Source organism: Macrobrachium rosenbergii, chromosome 12 (genome assembly GCF_040412425.1).
Source record: "Macrobrachium rosenbergii isolate ZJJX-2024 chromosome 12, ASM4041242v1, whole genome shotgun sequence".
Lineage (NCBI taxonomy): Eukaryota > Metazoa > Arthropoda > Malacostraca > Decapoda > Palaemonidae > Macrobrachium > Macrobrachium rosenbergii.
In genome coordinates this window covers 14,002,965-14,030,407 of record NC_089752.1, presented here as the reverse complement: position 1 = coordinate 14,030,407, position 27,443 = coordinate 14,002,965, and the positions used below count along the sequence as shown (strand labels likewise).

General features: G+C 35.4%; 1 protein-coding gene across 1 annotated transcript in view; it reads right to left on the bottom strand.

Moving 5' to 3' along the window:
- Positions 1-24,733, bottom strand: part of LOC136844409 (sodium-coupled monocarboxylate transporter 1-like) — an 85,287-nt gene extending 60,554 nt beyond the window's left edge. Inside the window, exons 1-7 of the mRNA XM_067113569.1 lie at positions 24,669-24,733; positions 12,333-12,554; positions 11,590-11,723; positions 10,643-10,831; positions 7,143-7,297; positions 5,963-6,103; positions 5,203-5,421 (exon numbers count right to left, since the gene is read on the bottom strand). Coding sequence (XP_066969670.1) covers positions 5,203-5,421; positions 5,963-6,103; positions 7,143-7,297; positions 10,643-10,831; positions 11,590-11,723; positions 12,333-12,540 — 1,046 coding nt within the window. The 5' untranslated portion in view covers positions 12,541-12,554; positions 24,669-24,733. The remainder of the gene's footprint in view (positions 1-5,202; positions 5,422-5,962; positions 6,104-7,142; positions 7,298-10,642; positions 10,832-11,589; positions 11,724-12,332; positions 12,555-24,668) is intronic.
- Positions 24,734-27,443: the final 2,710 nt, after the last annotated feature.

Sequence of the window (27,443 nt, the reverse complement as noted above, 5' to 3'; positions counted from 1 at the left end):
TATAATATTTTGGTTGCTTAACAAGAATTTATCATTATTTTTTGGCGGCTGACTGTAATTAACCTGTAATTAACCTCAAAGCTGACATGTTAGCCTATTGCATGCTAGCCATCCTGAAATGCTATCGCGCATGTGCAGTGTTACAGGGGAACTTTTGGTAAAAAGTGGAGTTTCCTTCACCAGAGGGTCCAGTGGCAGAGCGCCCTGGCTAAGTAACACGGCCTACGAAGTTAGGTTAGCATAGTTCCTCTTATAATAGGTTTCCTTACCCAATCCCTTCTTGAGCACATGGCTCCCATATGCCTTGCGTAAGAACAGAACCATTCCAGGGAGGCCATCATAATATATTCAATCTATCTGTGTTTTACCCTAGTGGTATCTATATATTTACTAAATAATCCCCGCCTCCATGAAAAACACCTAATTTACAAGAAATTCATTATCTCGTAGAAATAGCCTCAGCCACAACCGCAGTTAAAACTAGGCCTATAAACTTAACCTTATACAATACCGGTTACCATAGCATAGTCTACGTTTGTTCGGTCTGTATATATACAAGAGACACCGTGCCAGGACGGGCCATTTGCCCTAAGTGTGGTGGTAAATTGCTGAGGAAAACCACAGACCTAATGTAGGCTACACTTCCAAACTTTGTACAGGTAACCTACCTTCTAATCTAGACTGTGTGAAATTTTAGGTTTCTTACTGCTGGTTACATTTTAATCCAGAAAAAATGCCAGAATGGAGAAAAGATGCGGAGCTAAAGTTAGAAACATCTTCACACCAGCACATCTCCGACAAGCTACGATCAAGGACTACAAAGGTACACGATGTAAAGTGGAAACTAACTCGACCACCCTCACAACTGTATTGTGCTGCACTAACATTAACAGCTGAACATCATTTATTTGAGAAACCTTTTCTTACTTCAAATTGAAAGGAAAGCTAACTATACTATACAGGTATATTAAATTACATATTAATATATCAATATATTTCATGGGGTTCTCACTTCTCAATTATGTTATGTAAGTTGCCAAATTACCATGTTAGGTGGTCCGAACTCCGTAGTTACCCCCAACCCCCATCATATGGTGTAATGAGTTCCCTTTACATATTATTATCTAGTATCTGCGGCCATTGTCGCATCTACATACAGCGATTCATTTTGCAATTATTAAAAAAGGTAATGTAAACATATGACCCCAATCCCCGAAACAGTCACCTGCCTCATATTAAAAGGTAGAACAAACATGACATCTTCAAGGTAACTGTTATTCATTTGTATTACACATGCAGTCCAACATAAATTAAATGAATCTTATTAGCCTATGTCCAACTTTACATTTGAAAAAGTTCCCTAACTGTTCATCTACAGTTTTCACGTCAGCATTTGCTCTCAATACCGAGTGTCATTTGCGACAAATCTGATGGTTACGTTCGTCTCTTCCAAGAGATAATTTCATTGCAGATTTCAGTATCATGTGATGTAAATTAATGATATAGGACAAAGACATTAGGGCTGCATAGGCCTACGTAACTTTTTCAACACACTTCCCTGGGATACTCCTGGCATTGTTTCATGCGATGAATACGAGTTTTTCCAGCCTATGCAGTACAACTACTTTCTGCTGTGCAAGTAGTCTTCCAAATATTCAAACGACTCATCAACAACCCCAATGGATCGTAAATCATATAAGTAGTTCATGGCCAACAGTACCAAACCCGCGCTAAGTAGAGTAGTACTAGGATATTATAATTTCCAATTGACCATTTGCAACACACCATACAACACTCTCGATAGAATACAGTTGTCCGTAAGTTGACTGACTATCCCAAGGTCTACAGAATCCAGTACAGCCTTTACCCTTCCCGGGTAATTAATTATGTTTAAAAGGTCCTCAGTTGTATATACAACTAATATGTGCAACTATAAGTCCATATTATCATTACAAATATATAATCGTGGATCTTTTAACCGTAACAAAAAAAGGTCATAGTGCTATTTTTGCAACGAATAATTAATTGTTCAAGAATCACATAATTAGCATTTTAGATATAACTTCGAAACAGGTCTGAACGAAAAAGTTTTAATAATCCAGTGTACCTTTCAAAATTGGTTTAATAATAATCACTTTATCAGATATTTGAAACATATCTCAGAGAAAAATGGTGTTTATAATTTTCTCCTACATATTAGTAAGGCATGTAAAATTTCCCATTACAACAAATTCAGATATTGGTGTCAGAATAATTGCACAGCTCGTTTTCTTTCTTTTTTGTACTTATCTTAATAATATTAGTATTACTTACATTACTTAATCTCGATTTCTTACTCCGGCATCAGGCTCAGTACTAATCTGATTCGGCGTTTCAACAAAAGTCACAATTACATTCTTTATTTATTTCCCCTGAAAAATAAATCACGAAAACTATAGGCCATTCCTGATCACCGAAACCATCAGGGAACCGTTTTTCCCAGACATTACCAATTATCTTTAGGTCTTTTTTCCTTTTTTTAGTTACAAAGTCTCACCGCTGTACCAAGGCGTTCTGTACTCAACTGTCACATTCTTCAGTAATGAATATATTTTATTGTATTCGCCCGATTATAACTATCTGTAACACAATTTACACAGTCTGCTTTTAAGAGTTGCCAGTTACCATGATCACAAGGAATATTGATATGACCTATTTTCAGTCACTTCATTAATCATGCGGAGAGAGAAATTCGATCCATTCCCAAGACTTATTATCCTTTATCACGTTGTTTTTCAGTAGCGGCATTATAATGTTATAAGTTATGTATTGGGAAGATAGTACACTTTTTAGCACTAATTTCTGATACACTATTAATTACTAGGTTGCTTAAAGCAAGGTCTCATATATGTGCAGATGAAGTTATTTCACACTCCCCATAGATAATAGATATCCCTACCATGCGAACAGTTCCTGAAAAAAAAAATAACTCTTCCCACCGACCAACCCCATCCCCACCCACCCCGCTCAACAAACCCTATCTGTTCTATCATGTTTCGAATTTGGCTGTTCGGGAATTTAAATCAGGTTATGATATAACTGCAAAGAAAAGACACTCATATTAATGGGCACACAACACGAATATTGTTCACACTTGGTTAAATTTTATCGAATTATAATTAAGAGAGATTTTAATCGCCGAAATTAGGACAACTCGGCATATCTGTGACCATTATCTTCAGGATTAAAAGCATCGTGGAACGTTTCCGCTATTACAAATGACTCTTCCCCACCAGAGAAATGACAGTCTATTCAATTTCCCTTCAAATGCGATAAAAAATTGATACTATAAAACTCTCTAAGTCTGTTAACATTACGCATGACAAGGTTAGACGAAAAGGAGCCATAGTTATACTCACGGTCTACTAGTAGGTACCTAGACTGTAGTTATAGTCAGTGTGTAGCCTAGTCAATACGACTTTACATGGCGCTCAAGTTCCAGCTGGTCGGCATTTGCCCCTGCTGCTCATAATTTAATACGTTCACCGGGCCTCTTCCATTAAACACTTTGTATTACTATAACTGCGATTCAGATTTCATGTGATTCACATGGTCTGCATTTTATACTCACAACTCTGGATGTCTATGGCATGCGAAGTAGCCGGTCCCAGCCTAGTGCTTCGTCTATACACCAAATGCAATTGCAGTTAGTGTTAGACGGGTGTGGGTCACACGTTTCGCCTGGTCTGCATTTTATACCATCCTCAAAAATATATCAAACTCTTGAAATAAACTGAACAAAATTTACTATTATTTTATTTTGTCATTATTGCCTTTTGGGCTTGAAAATATCATCTACCTATGTTTCAATGTGTGCTTCGATCATTTCTGACATTCGCTTTGTTAGCAAATGAGTACTTTAAGGGACAGTGGACCTCTCCCGTATATCCGACATTGGGGGACCACTGTGAAAGCAGAGTTTTTGGGAGGGAGAAAACACAAAACGAGTGAAATACAAGGATGTTAATCGCACTGATAGTTCTCATCCAGATCAATTTAAGTTTACGGAATGCTTTCAAACTATCATCATGCATTAGAGTAAGGACACGATACCCTAGGTTAGGTTAGTTAAGTATGGTTGGTTAAGTCATTTGTTGATAAAACTAATGTCAGAAACGTTAAAAGCACACATTCAAACAAAGGAAGGTAATTCTAAGGAAGAACTCCGTACGGAGATATTGTTTATTAATGGATTTTTTCTTTTTACAGAAGAGTATAGAAAAGTGTATATAATGCAGTACAGGTATGATAATCTGAAATATACCGAAATAATGAGGTGGGAGAGCTCAGAGGAACGACTTGTTTGATACCAGCCGCTCGGGGATGAACGTAAAATATAAAGAAAAGACGGTAAATTTCTCATTATTTCTGTGCACTTCACAGATTATCTTACCTGTACTGCATTATATATACCCTTTTCTATACTGTTTAGTCAAAAAAAATTAATTAATAAACAATATATCTGTGGAAAATGGTATTACTCAGCCCAAACTGCGATGATGGTTTAAAGTGAAATTTTACCCAAAATTTTATCGTTTAATAAACAAAGCAAAGGAAAGATAACCATATCAGGAAGATAAGCTGAAGAAATGATGAGTACACATTATAGACACCCATCGAATAAGAGATTCAGTTTTCTTCAAAATAGAGTTTCAACGTTTTCTATGTTACCTTTCATCAGAAACTTCAATATTCAAAAGTTCGGATAAAGACTGTAACCCCTTCTAGGGTCAATTGTCCTTCCTTGCCAAACACATAATCCAAGTATTTTTCAGACAATTTATCATTCTTTTTACAAATACTAAAGGACAAGCCATTTGTTTCTGTGCCCCCTTCCCATAAGCCTGATAATTATAAGGAACCACAATGGATAACCAGTTTTAGAATGAGGAAAACCAAAAACGAATGAACAATACCGATATGAGTGGTACACTATGCTAAAAAAAAGATTTAGAAAATGCTTCGTGTGTGTAAGCACTAACACGCAAAAGGAGAAAAAACAAAAAAGTATAAGAGTAGCAATGGTAATTACATAGGCTAAGTCGTAACCTAACCTTCCTAGCAATCGAGTGTGCTGTGAAAAGCGCAGTATTGGGAGTAATCCCCCATTGCCACCTATACATACGAAGAATAAAATATCTGACACTTCAAGTCTTTCCTCACCTCAAAACGCCACTGTACACCGCTGCCACGAAGAATCCTGTAAGTCCTGCATACTTTGACAGCCTGTCGGTGACCAAGTAGGGTAAAATCATGTCAGGTTTTTCAATTTTCCCCGACATGAAGGGATCACAATCCGCGTAGGTGGCATACGCAACGAGGCCGGATAAGTAGAAGAGTACAAGCAGAAGGAAGAAGCCCACGGGAAACAGCATGCAAAGCCTGCAACATTAATAATACAATTTAGAATTGAGGAAAGACTAAACGAACACAGCTTAGAATTTTGAGAAAAATTATGATTAAAACGGCTACTGCGATTGAAATACTAATTAACTGTACATGTGCAGTGTGACTTATTATGGAGAACCTGGGCTTCCTAATAATCTTTCATGCTCTGAATAAGGCTGAGACGTACTGTTTGTGTTATACAGAGTTTTTCAACCTATCACAGCTCCCAAAGCCGAGGATTCTTTTAGACCATCAACAAAGGAAAATGTTTTTGCCTCAAACTATCAACTCCAAAGCATCGTTTGTTATTAGTACTAACTGAAATTGGATATTTAAATTTGAAATAACAGGCATACAGGAATTACGGGACTATTTAAAAAATTAAGACGAGTTGTAGGCGTGGGAGAGAGAGGACTACAGTAAGTTGTACAGGACGAAAAAAATACTACCTCAATTAAGTACTATCATAACAAAGAAAGAACACTGTAAAATGCAGCGACATCGCATTAAATACTTCTTCAAAGAAATTACTTACGTTTTGGCTGTATCCAAACTCTTCAGAGAACAGAATCTTTGGAACTGCGACTGGTTGAGGGCTAACATGCTGACGATAACGTAGATACCGAGGACATTGGTAGACCAAAAGGTATGTCGAACGAAGGGGCTTGGGTCAAGGCTGAAAAAAAATAAAATAAAATTATACAATATTACTTCTCAGTAGTAGTAGTAGTAGTAGTAGTAGTAGTAGTAGTAGTAGTAGTAGTAGTAGTAGTAGTAGTAGTAGTAGTAGTAGTCGGGATTTGCCCTTGAAACGGCTCCCAATCCAAAAGATGGGAAGTTGTAGGAATCCAGAATTGGCCAACTCTACCTCCTCCACTATCCTGACAAACTTAATGCTATAGGAATCGTGAAAACGGGCAATGAAAGATAAATCAAAGCAAAGGAGTCCGAAGATTATCAATTTTCACAGTCATTATAACTTAATAAAAACTAGTGCAACACATGCAAGTTGGAACTGTCTATCATTTTAAAATTAAACTATAGTTGCATCTGAGAATGTGACATTTATTTAGACTGTTTTGTGAATAATGAACCCAGAGAAAGTTTACCAAATGAGTTCCGAGTTTAACTTGGTCCCTAATTTGAGGCGAGATGTTTGGAAAATCTGCGTAAGACTGATAAATATCTTCACTTCGTAGTAAGATTTATGTCTTTTAATGGTTTACACACTGATGCATAACAGCTTACTCAAAACTTATATTCAAATCCACTAGAAATATGTCTGCTATGAGTTGATATGCAAATAATTGCTTTTCTACATACAAGATCATGATGCTTAAGAAACAACTTGAAATTGAATTGCATGCGTACCTTTAATCTCACTGACCAGCTTATTCCTCATATATATATATATATATATATATATATATATATATATATATATATATATATATATATATATATATATATATATATATATATATATATATATACATATATATATATATATATATATATATATACATATATATATATATATATATATATATATATATATATATCTATATATATAATATATATATATATATATATATATATATATATATATATATATATATATAAATATCTGTACTGGTGGAAGTAAATTTCGCCGAAGAAATTGGTAGTACAATAGTGCTTAAATATAATTGTCGTAAAGCGTTACGGGAACTTACTTGAAGAATTCTATCCTTCCTCCCTCTTGTGCCAAGTCGATGACGCGTTCAATACCTCCCACCTGGCTGCAACACAGAACCGTCACCAGAAGAACTCCTCCGAACATCATGATCGTCTGCACGACGTCGGTGTAGACGACGGCGCGAGCCCCTCCCTGTTTGGGGAAAACATCGCCAAAGTTTGAAAAAGTAACTGGAAAAGTAAATAAGTGAATAAGGAAAACTTAACAACGAAGCAGTAACTATGAACCTGATAAAAACAAAAGCAACAGTGATTAAATAGATATTTATATCTTATGAATAAAAAATTTAAATGTGGTGCACATTCTGTACGGAGTTAACAGGCAAAAAACAATTTAAAAATTAGACTATCTCTCTCTCTCTCTCTCTCTCTCTCTCTCTCTCTCTCTCTCTCTCTCTCTCTCTCTCTCTCTCTCTCTCTCTCGAAAATTTCATTACAAACTTTGATAGTAACGCAAGCCATAAATTTTTCCGAAGTGTTCCTTGGAGCGACCAGGTAGATTACTTCGTTTTAGTCATGCAAAAATACTGGTAATCCTGCGTGTCTTCCTTATTATTATTATTATTATTATTATTATTATTATTATTATTATTATTATTATTATTATTATTATTATTATTATTATTATTATTATGATCTTTCTTATCACCAGGCTTCATTGTATTGGAAAGGCAGTCAACTGGCTGGCTTAATCAGTTAACCCAAATCTAAGTAACTTTGACGTACTTTTCAAGGTTACAAACCTACTTTTTTTTTTAACAAAGTTTTCACGTTTTTATAAATCAAGTCAAATTTTAGCTATATGATTTTTGTTTAGCTATATGACTGATGTATAAACCTCATATAATCACAAGATTCAGAATTGGTGTTCAGAAATTAACCAACCATTTTGGATTCTTTAATAAGTTAATTTTTGACATTCACAAAGCAATGCAATTCAATCCGGAACAAGAGAAAATACGGAGCTCCTATAATGTACTCGACCATCTTCAAATAAGGGGTCCGGACAGCACGTTTTTGAGATTATTAGTGCACTAATAATCTCCCCGTACTGGGGAGAACGTGTTACCGTCACCCGGAATTCCGTGGGCAACATATGAGTTAGAGAAAGCTCAGATCTACTTGGACGAGAACTGTGATACGGGAAATGAGATGAGTGACTTGCTGAATTGATGCCACAGAAATGAAATAAAGCAGCATATATATATATATATATATATATATATATATATATATATATATATATATATATATATATATATATATATATATATATATATATATATGTGACCAGTAATGTGTGTGTGTGTGTGTGTGTGTGTGTGCAAGTGTGTGTGCAAGTGTGTGGAATCTATGATATACAGTACATACATATGCGAAAATTTCTCAAAATAAGTGTAAGAAAAGAAACTCTGCTTCAGCAGGCCCACAAGCTAGTTGTTGGACGTTTGTGGTGACAGAAAGGAAATAAGTTTATTAACATTAGTAGAAATGATAATAACGATTATTAGTAGAAAAAAGCACGAAAAGGAAAGAAATTATGATTAATTTTAGTAGGAAAAGAAGGTAGTAATTATTACCTTCTGTTCTGACTAAAATTTATCATTATTATTAGCTTCCGTTAGTTGGCTGTGGTAGAAAAAGATGATTACTAATTGTAACTGAAAGGAGAGAAAATATTTTTACTTAGCTACATAAGAATGTGATTAACTACTACTATTACAATCAGGATGAGGGTGAAAAAGATGCAAGTGGTAACAGGAGGGTAATGGCTACGACAACTAAAATAATAATAATAATAATAATAATAATAATAATAATAATAATAATAATAATAATAATAATAATAATAATAATAATAAATAGAAGATGGATGCTGGGTACCAACAGAATTAACCATCTGATGTTCATGGACAACATCAAGCTGTATGGTAAGAGCATCAAGAACATAGATACCCTAACCCAGACTATAAGATTGTATCTGGGGACATTAGGATGGAGTTTGGAATAGAAAAATGCGTCTTGGTCAACATACAAAAAAGGCAAAGTAACAAGGAGTGAAGGGATAAAACTACTACCAGACGGGAATAGCATCAAACACATAGATAAGACAGAGGATACAAATACCTGGGAATAATAGGAGGGGATATAAAACACCAAGAGATGAAGGGCAAGATCAGGAAAGATATGCAGAGACTTAAGGCGATACTCAAGTCAAAACTCAACGCCGGAAACATGACGAAAGCCATAAACACATGGGCAGTACCAGTAATCAGACACAGCGCAGGAGTAGTGGAGTGGACATAGGCTGAACTCCGCAGCATAGACCAGAAAACTAGAAAATACATGACAATATACAAAGCACTACATCCAAGAGCAAAAACAGACAGACTATACATAACACGAAAGGAAGCGGGGAGCGGGCTACTAAGCACTGAGGACTGCGTCAACATCGAGAACAGAGCAATGGGGCAATGTCTGAAAACCAGTGAAGACGAGAGGCTAAGGAATGCATGGGAAGAAGGACTGATAAAAGTAGACGAGGACAGTACATGAGACAGACAAACGAACTGGCCAGCGATGAAACATGGCAATGGCTACAGGAGGGAGAACTCAAGAAGGAAACAGAAGGAATGCTAACAGCGGCACAAGATCAGGCCCTAAGAACCAGATATGTCCAAAGAACAATAGATGGTAATAACATCTCACCCATATGCAGGAAGTGCAATATGAAAGACGAGAACATAAACCACACAGCAAGCGAATGTCCGGCGCTTGCACAGACCCAGTGCAAAAAAGAGGCATGATTCAGTAGCAAAAGCCCTCCACTGGAGCCTGTACAAGAAAAACCAGCTAGATTGCAGTAATAAGTGGTACGAACACCAGCCTGAGGGAGTGATACAAAACGATCAGGCAAAGATCCTCTGGGACTATGGTATCAGAACAGATAGGGTGATGCGTGCCAACAGGCCAGACGGGACGATGATTGACAAAATCAAAAAGAAAGTATCACTCATTGATGTCGCAATACCATGGGACACCAGAGTAGATGAGAAAGAAAGAGAAAAGATTGACAAGTATCAAGACCTGTAAATCGAAATAAGAAGGATATGGAATATGCCAGTGGAAATTGTACCCATAATCATAGGAACACTAGGCACGATCCCAAGATCCCTGAAAAGGAACCTGGAAAAACTAGACATGAAGTAGCTCCAGGACTCATGCGAAAAGTGTGCTACTAGAAACAGCGCACCAGGCTAGTGAGAAAAGTGATGGACTCCTAAGGAGGCGGATTTGGAACCCCACACTATAAAAACCACCCAGTCGAATAGGATGACTGTGACAGACAAAAAAAAAAAAATAATAATAATAATAGTAGTAGTAGTAGTAGTAGAGAGGAAAGTTGGTACAAGCAAACACGCAAAGAAATTCTTCCGCCTGCATTAACCTCATTAAACGGGTAAACCTCGCCACTTACGATGGTGATGTAGAAGGTGAAGATGGAGCCCATGCAGATGACGGACGTCCAGGTAGGGAGGCCCGTGACAGAGCTGAGGGTTATCGATGGGACGTAGAGGCATATCCCCATGTAGAAGAAGGAAGAGACTAGTTGGCAGCCCGTAGCTAACTTTCTCAGTCCGGGAGAGCTAAAGCGCAGCTCAATATACTGGAAATATAAAATTACATTAATCTTCACCATATTCCATATGGTAAAATAACTTGCTGAGTGCATTATTTTCTTCTTCTCCCTTTTCATCTTCAGATCATGTTGGACAAGTAGAGCCCAATGACTTAGCCTAACTTGTCTGACTCTTGGGTATTTTTCATGGTCTCATTTTTCGTACAAAAATCCAAAATTAGAACATTAAATGACCTTTGCCGATAATAGATATAATATATATATATATATATATATATATATATATATACTATATATATATATATATATATATATGCATGCAGATGACATAGTAACCATATACAGTATTCTGATGTGATTACGTATCATGAAACGTCGGAATAAATGGTTACTACGTCATCTGCTTCTGTATTCTGCTCTTGATCTGGATGCGTATATGTATGTATGTATATATATATATATATATATATATATATATATATATATATATATATATATATATATATATATATATATATGTCTATATATATAATATATATATATTTTATATTTATACATCATAGGAACACATTATATTTAAATGTAAATTACCGCAATGAAAAATACATTCTTTGTTTCATTTCTCATTTTGGTATTATATACACAATATGTATATATACAGTATATATGCATATATAATATACATACATACATACTGTATATATATACATATAGTGTGTGTGTGTGTGTGTGTGTGTGTACATAATGTATGTGTATGTACTTGCCAATGTAATGACAATAGTTACCTCGTTCATTGAAACTATGTGAAGTGGGTACAGTATTGGAAGAAAGATATTCCTGACGATGAGGATTCCAAACATATTTCCCATCATGCTCATGCATAGCTGCGTTCCATAGAAGTACATTTCCGTGGCATTCCCTGCGGGAGAAAACGTTTGGGTATTAATTCAAAATCCCACTGTAGTTCTGTTGACCTTGGCAGTGAATTGGGTACCTGGAAGTTAATTAAACTGTATGGGGATGACAGCCTGGATGGAGAAGGTCATGGGGCTAGCAGCCTCATCCTGGGAACACCTTCTATGCTGCCCTCTCTAAGGTGGAAAAGTGTAACTAAATCAAGAATCATTTTTTCCTATGGTTAAACCAGGATCCAGTTCTCTGGATCCTGGGGTAAACATTTAAACTCCGTATGTTCGCTTGGGCGATACCGCCCAAGTACGAGCATGCGCACCTTCAGTCTTTCTATAGATATCGTGGGCTTACTCCTAAATTTGATGCCAAGATAGTAAACAGTAAAAGCTAGTGCGTTCGTTCGACACCACTTCTTCTAAAGTCTAAATCTGGTCTCTACCCATCTGAACTAAGATTTTGCGCTTTTGACACTGAATTCGATATTGTCACTGAATTTAAGGATTTCTGGTCAATTTATCTGAACTAAGATTTTGCGCTTTTGACACTCTGAATTCGATATTGTCACTTGAATTTAAGGTCAATTTATTCGCAGAGAACGAGCCTCACAAACACTCACCGAGTATAGCAATGGCGGAGACGACGCCACCGAGAAGAGATAAAAATACCGCAATGGGTGACAGATCCCTGCTACCAAGGATGTACTCCAAGGTGGACGTGTTGCCCCTTGTCTTGAAGGCGCTGTAGACACCTATCCCGAGAGATATCACCAGCAGAAGGAAGAAAATAGCATCGTCTGCCACGGTTAAGTTCCAACCCAGAAGCATCTTGACTCGTATTGCTGTGAAATGAAAATGAGTAATGATAGGTAGGTAGGCATTCAAGATTTTCAATAATACTTTAAAACCTTTTCTGATTTTTCATAAACACTAACTACTAACAGTATTCTGAATATCATAAGCTCCTTTACCGATTGTCTTCAGAATAATAAAGGGGAACATTGAAAGATTTTCTTCATATAATAGACGCATATTTGTGGTGTAAATGCGGGGTAGATGGATAAATGACTTTCACATTAATAATCTAAATATCTGTGACTCTCTTCGCACTGTTACGGAAATATTGAGAAATGTTTCTGAATATCACACAGAAATGTAAATAATTTTCTCCTGAAAAATGTTTGCTGTTTTTCTCAGTATTTTAGAGAAAGATCAACGACTTCCTTCCTGAAAGCTTCTTTTTTTTTTTTTTTTTTTTTCTTTTGTTAGTTTGTCAAAATTTTTTCATGATGGTAACCTTTATTGAGATGCTGTGTATACGATGTGAACCGTATCAACAGATCGCGTCACTCTGGCATACCCTTCGTGTTCCAAATACGGAGTTTTCCTGTTTTCTCCTTCGTTTTCCGGAATCGCTTAACCCATTCCTTCTTAAAACGATATTTTTGTTGTAGTTGAAGAAAACCCTTCACACTTCTGACAATGACCGAATTTGATCTGCGCAATCATTCCTGTCTTGGTTCTCTTCATTTTGAAAATGGAAAACCGAAAACCGACCCTCAGAAAAAAAAAAACTTTCCTTCCAGTTCAGGAAGAGCATCTGAATTTTTTTTTTTTCAGAGCTCTTCCGCACAGTTCCTTCAGCTTACTTCATCCTGCCCCCCCGTTGAAGGCAGAGAATGGCAAAGAGTAACGATAAAAGTTTCTCTTTATTGTACGAATCTGTTGAGATCTCTGCAGGTCAAATTTGCACCAAGCAGGTAAATCTGGCGGGAAAATTAAATTATGCATCTTCTTGGTCGAGCGACTTGAGTTTTGTTACCAACACTTCGGAATTCTCTCCCTCCTTTCAGTTTTCCATTATTACAACCTTTTATTCGTCAAGAGATTGGTTTATCACTTACTTCGGGCTAGGTCATGGTTTTTGCATGCCCTCTTTTCCCCTTGTCTCTTCGGGGCTGATCTAGACAGGAGAGTCAGAGAGCTCGTCCCACTGGCCTCTAACTTAAAAAAAAAAAAAATTTCGGCTACAAGATGCTGACAGATGTAGCAAAAACTACTTCCGTAAATCCACCTTTAATCTTCTGCTATATCAAATCGATTAAGACTTCAACCTTTGGCTTAAACTTTGGCCATTTAATTTTGACCTTTGACATCTGGCTCCCGTAGGGGGTTAGTGCCGTCCAGGATCCAGAGAAGAACGGGTCTGCTAACGCGCAGGTAATCTGGGCGGGCAGGATAAGGAGCTCACGCGAGCCCCCAAACCTCGACTGGGACTCTGAGCCAACCCAAATCAAAGATTTGGCTTAAAAGGGCAACCCAAAATATGTCCCACTATTAATATTTTATTTTTACCGTCTCCAAGGATTTCTTTAATAGATATTCATTTATAATATGTTTAGATTCCAGCATATAAATGCCAGTTGTATTGTACAATGCCTCATTTGCCAACATTTCTCCTCGCAGTAAATGTCAGTGTGAGAATATTTTTCCTGGTCAAGCGCGTTAATAAAGTATTGTCAGCACAGTGCCGACCAACTGCACAGTTTTTGGCTGTTTTAACACAAAAAAGGAAAGTCAAATGTTCAGGTTTAGGCATTAGTTCCTTTCGTTTTTTTTCGATAGTTGAAAGCTTCAGAGATGCATGCATACAAGCATGTCGACGATTTGTTAAACTTAACCCAGATCATGCTATGATTTGCTCTTCGCATTTTTGCAAGGACGATAGTACTGACGACATGAAATCAAACTGCAAGATGGAAATTTTGTTCCTGATTCTTCCGTTCGTCAGGGAAAGACAGAATATGGCCTTTCTTATAGGTTAAGTGGAAGTCATTTTAACTTGTTAGGCCAAGAGAAACAGTGTGTGAACTGGATAACAGTTGTTATGCAGTTCGATTACAAGTGGAAATGACTACTTAGTTAAGAAAGGTCTCTTAAACACCAGCAATTTGGAAGAAACTGCTACTTTCATTCATGTTGTTAAGTGGTTTAATATTATGAATTCTTCTTCAGTGTGTGAAGACAGTAACAAGACATGCTGTTAGGATTAATTATGAGGAGCAGAAAAAGGTGGATACCATGAAAACCATGATAATAGCACTCACGATTTAATTGCCTTTATAGATTTCAAAATTGAGAAATTCTGTCAAGTCTCTCATAGATCTTTTCGAAATACTAAGTAAATTATATAGCGTTAAATTCATACCTACAAGAGATTAAATCAATATATGTTAGAATTTTTTTTGGTTGCATACGTCAAATGAATGGACCACATGACAGTCCGAATTCGGTGAGTTTTCAATTTTGCTTGAGAGAGTATTTGGTAGGAAATGACACTGCAATGCGAAGTGACAAAAAAAACTGAATGCAAAGAAGACGAATTTGATTTTTAAATAAGCAGTTGTCATCTTCTGCTAGTTCACAGCAGTGAACGAACGGAAATCTTCAGTAAAAATGATTGTGATTAGCATTTTCATTAAAAATCTAACCAGTGAACTTGAAATTGAAAATGAAGCCTTAAAGGCTGATGTTAGAGAAGAACAGACTCTGACTAAGAAAGAAGAAGGAAAACTTGAAAAATCAATTTCTGACGTAACAGAAGAATTCTCTTCGTTACAATGATGGCTGCCTCAAGAAATTTGCACTGAAATATCTTAAAATAGGAGTTGACACAACAGACTGCAATTTATCAGAAAATTCATGGCTGAGCACAATCAACGTAGCCAGACTGCATGCAGCACCTTCTAATGCTTTCACGTCTCAGTTATCTATTGTGAGAGAGACATTTATTGCAACGCATGGCGAAACTTCACGGGAAGTTAAAGACCACATGAAGTCGCTTTCTTCTGAATTGGAATGGTCTGAAGCTGATGATCCCAAAGATGTAATAATTAGGATGAACGATCTAAATAAAATGACGGAAATAAAAGAAAAGGAAAAGAACGAGTGCCAAAGCATGAAATGAAAATCTTTGAAACTAATAAACTAATACTGAATGGGTATCGAGTTCTTTGTTCTTCTTTTGTTAAAGGACTCCATCCAATAATACTTAGGATGAAAACAGTTTTGTTTTTTATCCCTCTTACTGGACAGTTTTATCCTCTCGGACCTTTAGTGACTCATGGCCTTGTTGAATTAGTTTTGCATTAAGGTGAAAAATAAGAAAAAGTCTTAACTGAAGGTGAGTTTTACTAAAGGATCGTTATAAAAAAAATAGACCGCACAAATAAGCAGCACCTGGACATGAGAATCTCTAGCGGAGAGGGGCTCACTTGACTACCTGCGCAGAAAAGGTCTTATTTTCGTTACCACGTTAGCAGACCCGTTCTTCTCTGGATCCTGGTGCCGTCAGTGCACCTCATGTGACGCAATGTAGGCATTACTTAAGGGTTTTTGCAGCGTCCCTTCGGCCCCTAGCTGCAACTACTTTTATTCCTTTTACCGTACCTCTGTTCCTATTCTCTTTCTTCCATCTTACTGTCCACCCTCTCCTAACACTTGATTCATAGTGCAACTGCGAGGTTTTCCCCTTGTTGCACCTTTCAAACTTTTACCGTCAATTTCCGTTTCAGCGCCGAATGGCCTTAGTTGCCCCAGTGCTTGGCATGTATGCCTAAAATCTATAAATCAATCAATCTTTGACATCTGCCGTAACTAGGAAGAAAGTAAGAAATCTCCATTTTTGCGAAAATGGCCTTACTACACTATTCTATTCAAATAATGATGAAAGAAAAGATGATGAAGTGTCCTTAGTTTCAATCATGTCTAGATATATCTACAACTTTTCAACTCAGCAAGCGAAGGCCCTTCGTGATCTAAACCTAATTCATATGAGTTACTGAGGCTGATCCATACTGGTATCCATCCCATTACCTTAACTCATTCCTGTCATCAGGATTTAACTGCTCTCAACAGGTATGCAATTACTGTCAACCCTCACCTTACCCGATAAATTCATTTTTTAATAGATCGATGACGAATAATTTTTCCTATTACGGCTCCCAATCTTAAATCGCACTTCAGAAAACAGTCATTTTCATGGGAGTGTTGCTTCTTAAAACATATGAGTTTTCTGTAAGAGCGCGCCCGTTATACGGCTCATTTTATAGATACCAGAAAATTTTGTCAGCTGAGTGAAAGCTGTACGGAATAAAGGTGAATGACTCATTGAAGAAGGATCAGTGGCTGTTTTCATTTTCATATATAATGGTAAAAGTAGTGGTTGTAGCTAAAGACATAACTGTTACAGCAGTAATGGTAATAGCTATGAAAGAAGTGGTAGTAGTTTTCGATATCTGATAATAATACTGTAGTGTCAGTAACATCTTTGGTGGTAGTGGTACCAACAGTGGCAGAGAAAGAAAGCAGACTGGTGGCGGTAATAATTTTAGAAGACACGAATGTAGTAGTAGTGTCACTGTTGGTACCAATAGTAAAAGTATACCTTAGTTTTACCAGACCACTGAGCTGATTAACAGCTCTCCTAGGGCTGGCCCGAAGGATTAGACCTATTTTACGTGCCTAAGAACCAACTGGTTACTTAGCAACGGGACCTACAGCTTATTGTGGAATCCGAACCACATTATAGCCGGCCGGGGAAGGTACCAATAGTAAAAGTAGCAGTATGAGTACTATGGCAGTCGTAAGTAGCTCCTGAAATGAAGTAACGTTCCATCCAAACTACTAAAGAATATGACAATGAAAAACACTTCTCGCAATATCTGCGTATTCAGGACAATATGTTGAGACAATATTTTTCTTTCCTATCAAAATAAAGACTGGATCAAGATTTTGTTCCTGATGAGGGAAACCGAGGAGGGGAAGAAAGGAAAAGGGCAATTGGGGGGGTGCTGCAAAAGGCCACCAGTGGATCTTTTGACATTCAGAAATTTACCCCGTTGAATGGAAACAACTTTTTCGTTTTGACTGTGTTCATAACTATTTTACGTGAGTGGTCTTCAAAACAGAGTGTATATAATATATCACTCATTTGCCAGAAGAGTGACACAACTCATAAAATTTGTTTTTTGAGTTTTGATACCAACAGATAGCCCGTTCTTTGTTCCATATTATGGTAAACACGTCTTATTTGTATTTATAATACTAACCGCTAGAGGGCATGACATGTCACTATTACATTATAGATAGTACAGAGAGTTTTAAATTTTAAATTGCTTCTCCTGAAAAAGAGCAATTTTTGAGCTATGTCACTTCTCTGACAAATGAGCGATATATATATATATATATATATATATATATATATATATATATATATATATATATATATATATATATATATATATACACTAACTATATACATGTATATATATACATATACATATATATATAATTATATATATATATATATATATATATAACTTAATAATAAATAATATTGCCAAGACCAGGAAGAACATTCTTTTTTATTGTACAAGCTTTGAGGTATAAAACCTCATCATCAGGCTGAAAAAACCGACAAGGATGAGAATCAATAAAATTACAATAAAATGAATTGTCATAATAAATCTTCAGCAAAAATACTAACGAAATATATAAAATGAACAAGTAAATACAAGCTAAAGGGTAAGGGAATAAAATAACGAAAATTAAAAACACAAACATAAAAATATGAAAATAAAACTAAAGTGAAATGTAAAAACAAACTACCACTCACAAAGTAAAATATTTAACGACCTAATTGGTATTTACTGCATGAAATTACACGATAGCTAGTTGAATACCAGACGAGTTGTTGTTCAATTCCGGCTTCATCTTTTTAATAGTCAGCGACTCTGAAATTAAAAGGTCCAGTCTATTTGAACAAAAGACAGTACCGAAAATCCAGGTCAGTGAAAGGATGGTCCTGTGTTAAACTGTGTTCTCTAATGGCAGCAAAAGGGTGGTTTGGAAAGGGAAACCTAGTTCTAATAGAAAGACCTCTGTGTTCCAAAATTCTGTGTCTGAGCCAGCGGAACTAGATCCCACGTATCGCAGACCACACTGAACAAGTGAACAAGTAAACGACACAGGAATTAAAGTCCACAGGCAAGTAGGCTTCTCTCTCAAAAGTGATCTTATTGTAAAAGGATTACAGAAAACAAACCGGAAACTGATTTGAGGAAACAATGCTTAAGTATTTCTTGTAACTTTTTTTCCGGACCATATAGCTACTATGACCAAGGTAAGGCAATTTTAATGTACTTTACATCTTTACTAGCAGTACTGTACACTGGTCTGGGACAAAACTTTTCATTTAAAAATTTTTCAGAACTTTGTAAAATACAAAAATGGGATATGAGTTTTTCAGAAAATAATTCTGGAGAAAACCATATCTTGATGAAATAAATTAAAATCACAACAAACATTGTAGGCTCTATTAATCAAAGTGCGTATTGAGTTCATCTTATACAACTTTGGCAGAAAAACTGAGGTAATTCAATCCCAAGCCAGTAAAAGTACTTTTCCTATAAACAGAGGTCTCAAATTTGCCACTATTTCTGTATACCTGTACATCTAAAAATGACAACTTATTATCCTGTTCCGTCTCGCAAAAAAAGAAATGTTAGGGTGACGAGAATTAAAATATTCAAAAAACAAATCAACATGTGATAATTCCTTAAACACAAGGAAAGTATCATCTACATACCTACAGTAATACAAAGGTTTGAAAGCACTAGGCATTCAGACATCCAAATCCTTTCACAATAACCCATGAAGCAATCCGCATATACAGGTCAAGGAATTTCCATAGCTACTCCATCTATTTGATTATATAATTTACCATCAAAAGTAAAATGCCATCAGCAGTTGCTAAATGTAATAATTTTTGCAAGTCTATTTTATTAAGTCCAAACACTGATAAATGGTTTTCACATATATTATTAAGAATAATGTCGGTTGTTTCTTAATTCCTGTGTCGTTTACTTGTTCACTTGTTCGCAGTGTGGTCTGCGATACGTGGGATCTAGTTCCCGCTGGCTCAGACACAGAATTTTGGAACACAGAGGTCTTTCTATTAGAACTAGGTTTCCCCTTTCCAAACCACCCTTTTCTGCCATTAGAGAACACAGTTTAACACAGGACCATCCTTTCACTGACCTGGATTTTCCGGGTACTGTCTTTTTGTTCAAATAGACTGGACCTTTTAATTTTCAAGTCGCTGGCTATTAAAAGATGAAGCCGGAATTGAACAACAACTCGTCTGGTATTCAACTAGCTATCGTGTAATTTCATAGTAGGTACTCAATTAGGTCGTTAAATATTTTACTTTGTGAGTGGTAGTTTGTTTACATTTCACTTTAGTTTTATTTTCATATTTTTATGTTTGTGTTTTTAATTTTTTCGTTATTTACGTCTCACCCCCTTTTAGCTTGTATTTACTTGTTCATTTTATATATTTCGTTAGTATTTTTGCTGAAGATTTATTATGACAATTCATTTTATTGTAATTTATTGATTCTCATCCTTGTCGGTTTTTCAGCCTGATGATGAGGTTTATACCTCAGCTTGTACAATAAAGAATGTTCTTCCTAGTCTTGGCAATATATTTATCATTAAGCTAAGATTTCCAAGTAGCCGCTTAATTACCGAGACTATATATATATATATATATATATATATATATATATATATATATATATATATATATATATAGCCGTTATTGACGTATGCCGTTCCAATCACTGATAAATGGCGGGCGGGGGCAGGGTTGCAAAAAAAAAAAAAAAACAGCGATAATGAATCCTGGAACAAACGGTAACATTTATGTGCCTGAGGGAACGAGTATATTTACGAGGGCTGAAAACTGATACAGACCCAATCCATAAGTAGCCAGGTCTCAAGGTCTAGTGACATGATACTCGCCTTGCCAGTAAGTGTGTCTGAGTCTTGGTTCAGGCTAAGAATACTCTGTAAAACCTTGCTGCACTTTTCTTGACCTGGTAATTAGTCAACTCTTGTCGGTCACAGGGTCGATAAGGCCTTGGAATAGCAATGTGACCCCAGAAGCTGAGAAAAGGAAAGGTAATCTGTTCTGGAGTCAACCCACGCAAGGGAGAAGGTGCAATTAGGCCTATACACCTCCGTATAATGCAACGAAAGTTTATATATCTATTCATTTTTTCCTGAGTAAAAACGATAGTTCAGACTTCGCCGTCCAGCCAGGGGCCAGCCTCTCTCACCAATAGTCCTTAAGTAAGTATGCAGGAGGTACCTTCGCCCGAGTATCGAGACGGGACGCAACGTCCCTACGGTGGGAACAGGAATTGGCGACTCCACCCTCTTCCATAATCACTGTCGATTTAGGATGGATGTGCCACCCAACCTTATTCATAAGAAGCCTTTCAAATCCTCCAAAGTCTAGTTAGGGGAATGTGCCTTTAGACGCATTTTTACGCGTTTGGTATTAACTGTCGAAACATTATTATTACTACGATTGTTAGCATTACTTCCTAACCGTAACTTAGTAGCCGGTGAACTGGTTTTCAGTAAGGCTTAACGTCAAAGTATTGGCGAAGCTGCGAGTTCTTGGTGAAAAAAAAAAAGGTTTGTTTGAGCTTCGTCTTAGGCGGGGAACCTCAACCGCTCAGAACTGGTTTACATCGCAAGTCTGTGTGTGTGTGTGTGTGTGTGTGTGTGTGTGTGTGTGTGTGGCGCGCGCGCGTGCTCGTCTCAACGGCCCTGCCCTTGACCGTGCCCCGAGTGACCCAGCCACTGCTAAAAGGATTGCGTGGCTTGTCAGCGTCATTTGTTCGATTGGGAAATGAACGAAGAGAAATTACTGGCAGCACGTGCCACCGCCAGGGACGTGGATGGCGCATTTCCTCTTAAATGTTCTTTTCGTCCTATTTACTAATTTATTTTTTAGATCAGAGAACGATGGGCATGCTTTCTAATGCGCTTATCAAGCCAGGTCTGTAGGAAGCAAGAGAACAAGGAAGCTGGAGGTCAAATCCGGAGCTTGACAGTAAAAAGGAGAGAAACAGCCGTCGAAGGAACCATTTTTACCGGATGTTTTCAGTTCGTCGCAAATTAATGCAACAGTTCGTTCGTTCAAACTATACCATTCCTATTTTCCATATGAAATTGGTCGACTGCTATTATAAAACAGCCGTTTATCTTCTAAGGTATCTATACTGCATATCCCGATCTCAGTTTATCTAAAGATCTCCACTGAATATCATGAAACTATTCAAGTACTGACACAAGTCGATCAAACCACGCGAAAAAATGCCTTTTATTGACAATACAATACGGGTTTTTTCCCAGCTTCTGCTTCCTACTGTCCATCGGTTCTCTCTCTCTCTCTCTCTCTCTCTCTCTCTCTCTCTCTCTCTCTCTCTCTCTCTCTGTTTACTGCTATTCTAGTTTTTATGCTAAGATCTAATCAGGAACCTTAATGAATTATGGCGCGATTCCTGTCTGCGTCCCGCCTTTTGGTAGATGGAAAATTACATTAATCGCGGGAAATAAGAGGACAGTATGAATATCAAAAAAGGCATTAGAGAGAAGGAAAAAGGAAAAAGTCGCGGATTCAAGCAATAACAAGATAAATTATAATTTCCTTTTGATTCGTAACTGTCAATAAATTTAGTACTATTAAATTTAGTACTATTACAGGGCCACTCTTATACTTTTACCAGGAGTCTCTCTCTGTTCGATAATAACGTCACAGGAAAACCATCATTCATCTTCTAAAAGAAAATAGTGATGAGGCCACTTCAAGATTAACGGAAATATCTTAAAAGATGAGCACAACTCTGCCAGCCACAAAGGTAAAAAAGAAAAATTAAATAAAAAACTGGATCAGCTTTAACGACAACTTTTTGGGATATGCTGTGTACGTCATCACATGGATTTTATCAAGCGGTACTTTTGAAAGACCATTACTGCTGCTGATTATGAAAATTCATCAACAATGACCATCCATCAAAATCAAACATTTGCCTCCTAGGAAACATCAATAAATACACCAGAACATCTGAAATCAAGAAGGAAATAAGCTTATATATATATATATATATATATATATATATATATATATATATATATATATATATATATATATATATATATATATATATATATATATATATATATCTCAGAGGCCTCAGAAATGAAAGATGGTACATTTATCTTTCATTTTGTTCCTGTGCGATATTTACCAATCCACGTTATACAGTATATATATATATATATATATATATATATATATATATATATATATATATATATATATACATATATAATTATATATATATTATACACATATGTATATATATACAGTATATATTTATATATATATATATATATATATATATATATATATATATACTGTATATATATATGTATATATACTGTATGCATGCAATCCATAAGTGGCTATTAAACGATGTAAAAATGGAAACCATAATAGAAGTCAGACTAGGGAAACCTCTACTACTTTACTGATGTACAGGACACCTACGACGGGCTCTCTCTCTCTCTCTCTCTCTCTCTCTCTCTCTCTCTCTCTCTCTCTCTCTCTCTCTCTGACGCAGGCAACCCAGTACTGTCACAGACTTACACACACACGCACACGTGTAAGTGAATAGGGCAGTAAGGTGGTCAAATATAAACATTATTTTTATGGTACTTCCATAGTATGACGCAGCTTAGAATTTACCTTCGTTGTTCTTTCTTTTTACTCATATTTAATGGTCAGGGCAGAACAGAACAGGTTTCAAAGTGGCTCAAGGGCACCCACAAATAAATAAAAAGAAAAAAAAAAATCCAGGCACACGCTGTTCTGAGCTTGTGGTATTTTCATTCTTATGCGTTGTTAACTTATATATATATATATATATATATATATATATATATATATATATATATATATATATATATATATATATATATATATATATACATATACACATATATATATATATATATATATATATATATATATATATATATATATATATATATATATAGATGTGTGTATGTATGTATAAATATATACTGTATAGGCCTGTGTATATATATATATATATATATATATATATATATATATATATATATATATATATACGATGATCATAAGGTTCACAAATATTACTGCATCGAAGGTCTCTCTCTCTCTCTCTCTCTCTCTCTCTCTCTCTCTCTCTCTCTCTCTCTCTCTCTCTCTCTCTCTCTCTCTAATTGATTCAATGAATAGTAAAGAAAATTGAACGGGTAAATGAGTTTATGTAGAATAAATTATCAAACAAACAGAATTCATAAGAAAGAAATTAATAACGCATAGGCCTATATGGAAAACTGTGTAATCGACGCATAACGTGTCTACACAGAAATTCATTACCAAAGGTCATTCTCTACAGGAACATAACTTTCACTTCCCCTTGAAAATACAGACTGTGGTGTTCAAACAGAAAATGCTTTTAAATTATCCCGTGTTTTCGTTCAAGATAAATGGGGTTTCTTGGCTGTATCTTTTTTTTTTTTACGCTTCTGGGATATTTTGTAATCTATTCACATTTTTTTTTATTTTGTAGTGTCACACTTAAGTAACATAACCAATGAAAACCGAAAATCTTATTTTATGTCGGGACAATTCTGGGACCATAATTTTTCATTAGCACTTCGTATGACATTTCTTTCCCTCACACGTTTTAAATCATGTTTTTAATACGCAAAATGTTGCACAGATACACCGACATATATAAATTTTAACACAAAAAAATAACAACAAGGAACAGATTATTTTGTAAACTTGAACCACAATGTTCAGAACATAGGTCTAACCTGTCTACTGATCACAACAAATGCGCCACTCTGCACAAAAACCATACAGGCAATATCACTTGGTAATCACGAAAGCTCAATTCTGGGAAACTTGACCAACGAAATCAACTCCATATAACCCAAGGTCATTTTCCACATCTGAGAAAGTAAATACTAAACAGTGATACCTTTTCTTGGCGTGGTCGGGTTTGCGAGTTCACCTTTCGTCTGCTGCCTCGACAACTGCTTTAAATGAACTGAAGGCTGTGAGGTCTACAGCTCCACCTTACCTTTTGGTTATGTTGCTTGAATAATGCACAAGCAGCCAGGAAAATAAAAGTGGTTTTAAGCGTTTTTAGGTTTTCAGACTTTAGATCATACACTATAAATATGTGTATATATATACATATATAGTTTATAAATCACAAATAATCCAAGTGATTTCCGTAAAAACAGAGCAGGAAAATAATAAATAGATCATTTAAATTCTTCATTGTCTTATCGTTATCTGTTTATTTTTTTTTATAAAAAAAAGCGGAATATTGAGTTTATCCTAATGAATGCATAGATATGATTTAAGTAAACCTGATATTTTACCTTCACGAACATTAGCCCCAGAACCTTGGAAAAAACATGCGGGCGTTCACACAACAAACACACACGCACAAACATATACATATACAGTATATATATACATATATATGTAATATACTGTGCATATACACATTTACATACATATATATATACATGTGTATATGCGTCTGTTATACTCACAAATATTCGGCTATTAATATCACTGAAGAACGAATTTGCAACACCTTGGGAATAACTGACATCCAAGGGGTACTATAGCTGACAGATGAATCTGCCCTTGCCCAGAAACGAAACTAAGCTCTTATATGATATACGCCCACAGTGAAAGATAATCGACTTGCAAATTCCTCTCTCTCTCTCTCTCTCTCTCTCTCTCTCTCTCTCTCTCTCTCTCTCTCTCTCTCTCTCTCTCTCTCTCTCTCTATATATATATATATATATATATATATATATATGTATGTATATATATATATATATATATATATATATATATATATATATATATATATATATATATATTATATATATATAATATATATATATATATATATATATATATATATATATAATTATATACATACATATACCTAAAACTTAATAACACACACATATATATTATATATATATAAATATATATACATGTACATATATTTATATGTATACATATAAACACATATGTATGTTTACATATATGTATACATAAACATAATACATATACATATATATATATATATATATATATATATATAAATATATATATATATATATATATATATAAATATATATATATATATATATATATATATATATATGTATAGATATATAGCAAGGCACAAAAATCAAACATTCGAAATAAGGTGGCAAAAAATGACAGTGATATATTGTGTTGTTTTCTCGCTGGGTCTAAAGCTATAGTCTGAATCATACTGTACCTTCGTTAATTCCCTCCTTGTTTTAAATGGAGAACGCAGCTTGGCGTCTTTTAGTAAAAATCTTTCCACGTATAAAGTTTGTTTTTTAAGCAGAAATGAATTTCTACCGTCTCTCCACTTCTTGAGTGGTTTATAAATGAGGAATTATCCTCCAGATTTGACGGTAACTCCCCTTTGGCGCATGCGCTGTTGCCATCCGGGTAATATGATCCGCTGGTCAACATTAAGAATGCTTCTTAGAAGGTCGAGAATATGCCGCGTGTGGCCTGAGATTGTACCCAGAAGTTCATACGCCATACGTGTGTTTTTAAACTAGTTTTTTTTTTTCGTGCTTTGGGCAGGTGGGTACTTTGGGAGATGAATACTGATGAGTTTATCCACTCTGGGTATCATGATGCAGGGTTTAATACTTTTTTTCTTTATTTGCACTCCTGCAGTGATGATTACTCCTCAAACGAGACTTGGGAGTGAGTGAATCGGCAGGATGGAGAAAATTACAAACGAAAAAATATAATACTGTAAAAAAATTACACTGAAATCTGAGAAGAAAGTAAGATGAAATTTCGTAAAGTCAATCATTATACATAATAATAATAATAATAATAATAATAATAATAATAATAATAATAATAATAATAATAATAATAATAATAATAATAATAAACGCATTAAAGATAACTCGATATAAGTTCACTAATCAGCAAACCATGAATTCTTAAACATATATACATACTATAATTCCCCTTCCGTAAACATATATATACATATATTATTTCCGAATAGAGCGAATTGGATATTAAACCACAATTATAGCTTAATGCTTGTATATGAATGATGGTGTTGGATAAAAATTCATTCATAAAATGGCTACGTGCTTCAAACGCACCAAACGGTTACCATGGTGGAGGTGGGTTGATACCGACGCTAATTACAAATACCTGCGTTCGACGGGAATTTGTACACGAGAATCTGTATCATTTTATACCTTTTTTGATACCCGAACGGGCTAAGGCGTCCACTTAACGTTGTGAGTTCTCGTGTTCAACGGTTCGATCCCGTGAGACGACGAATTTTTTATCGGCTAATTCCCTTCGGTAAACATATATATATATATATATATATATATATATATATATATATATATATATATATATATATATATATATATATATATATATATATATATATATATATATATATATATATATATATATATATATATATATATATATATATGTTATTTCCAAAGGTAGAGCGAATTGGATATTAAACGACATTTGTAGTTTTAATGCTTATATACATATATATAGTATATATATATATATATATATATTTAATATATATATATACATGCGCGTGTGTATATGGACGTTAGGCAAAATCTCTGTCACCTTGGAGCGTGCGCGCACACACATACACGCGCGCGCGTGTTAGCGA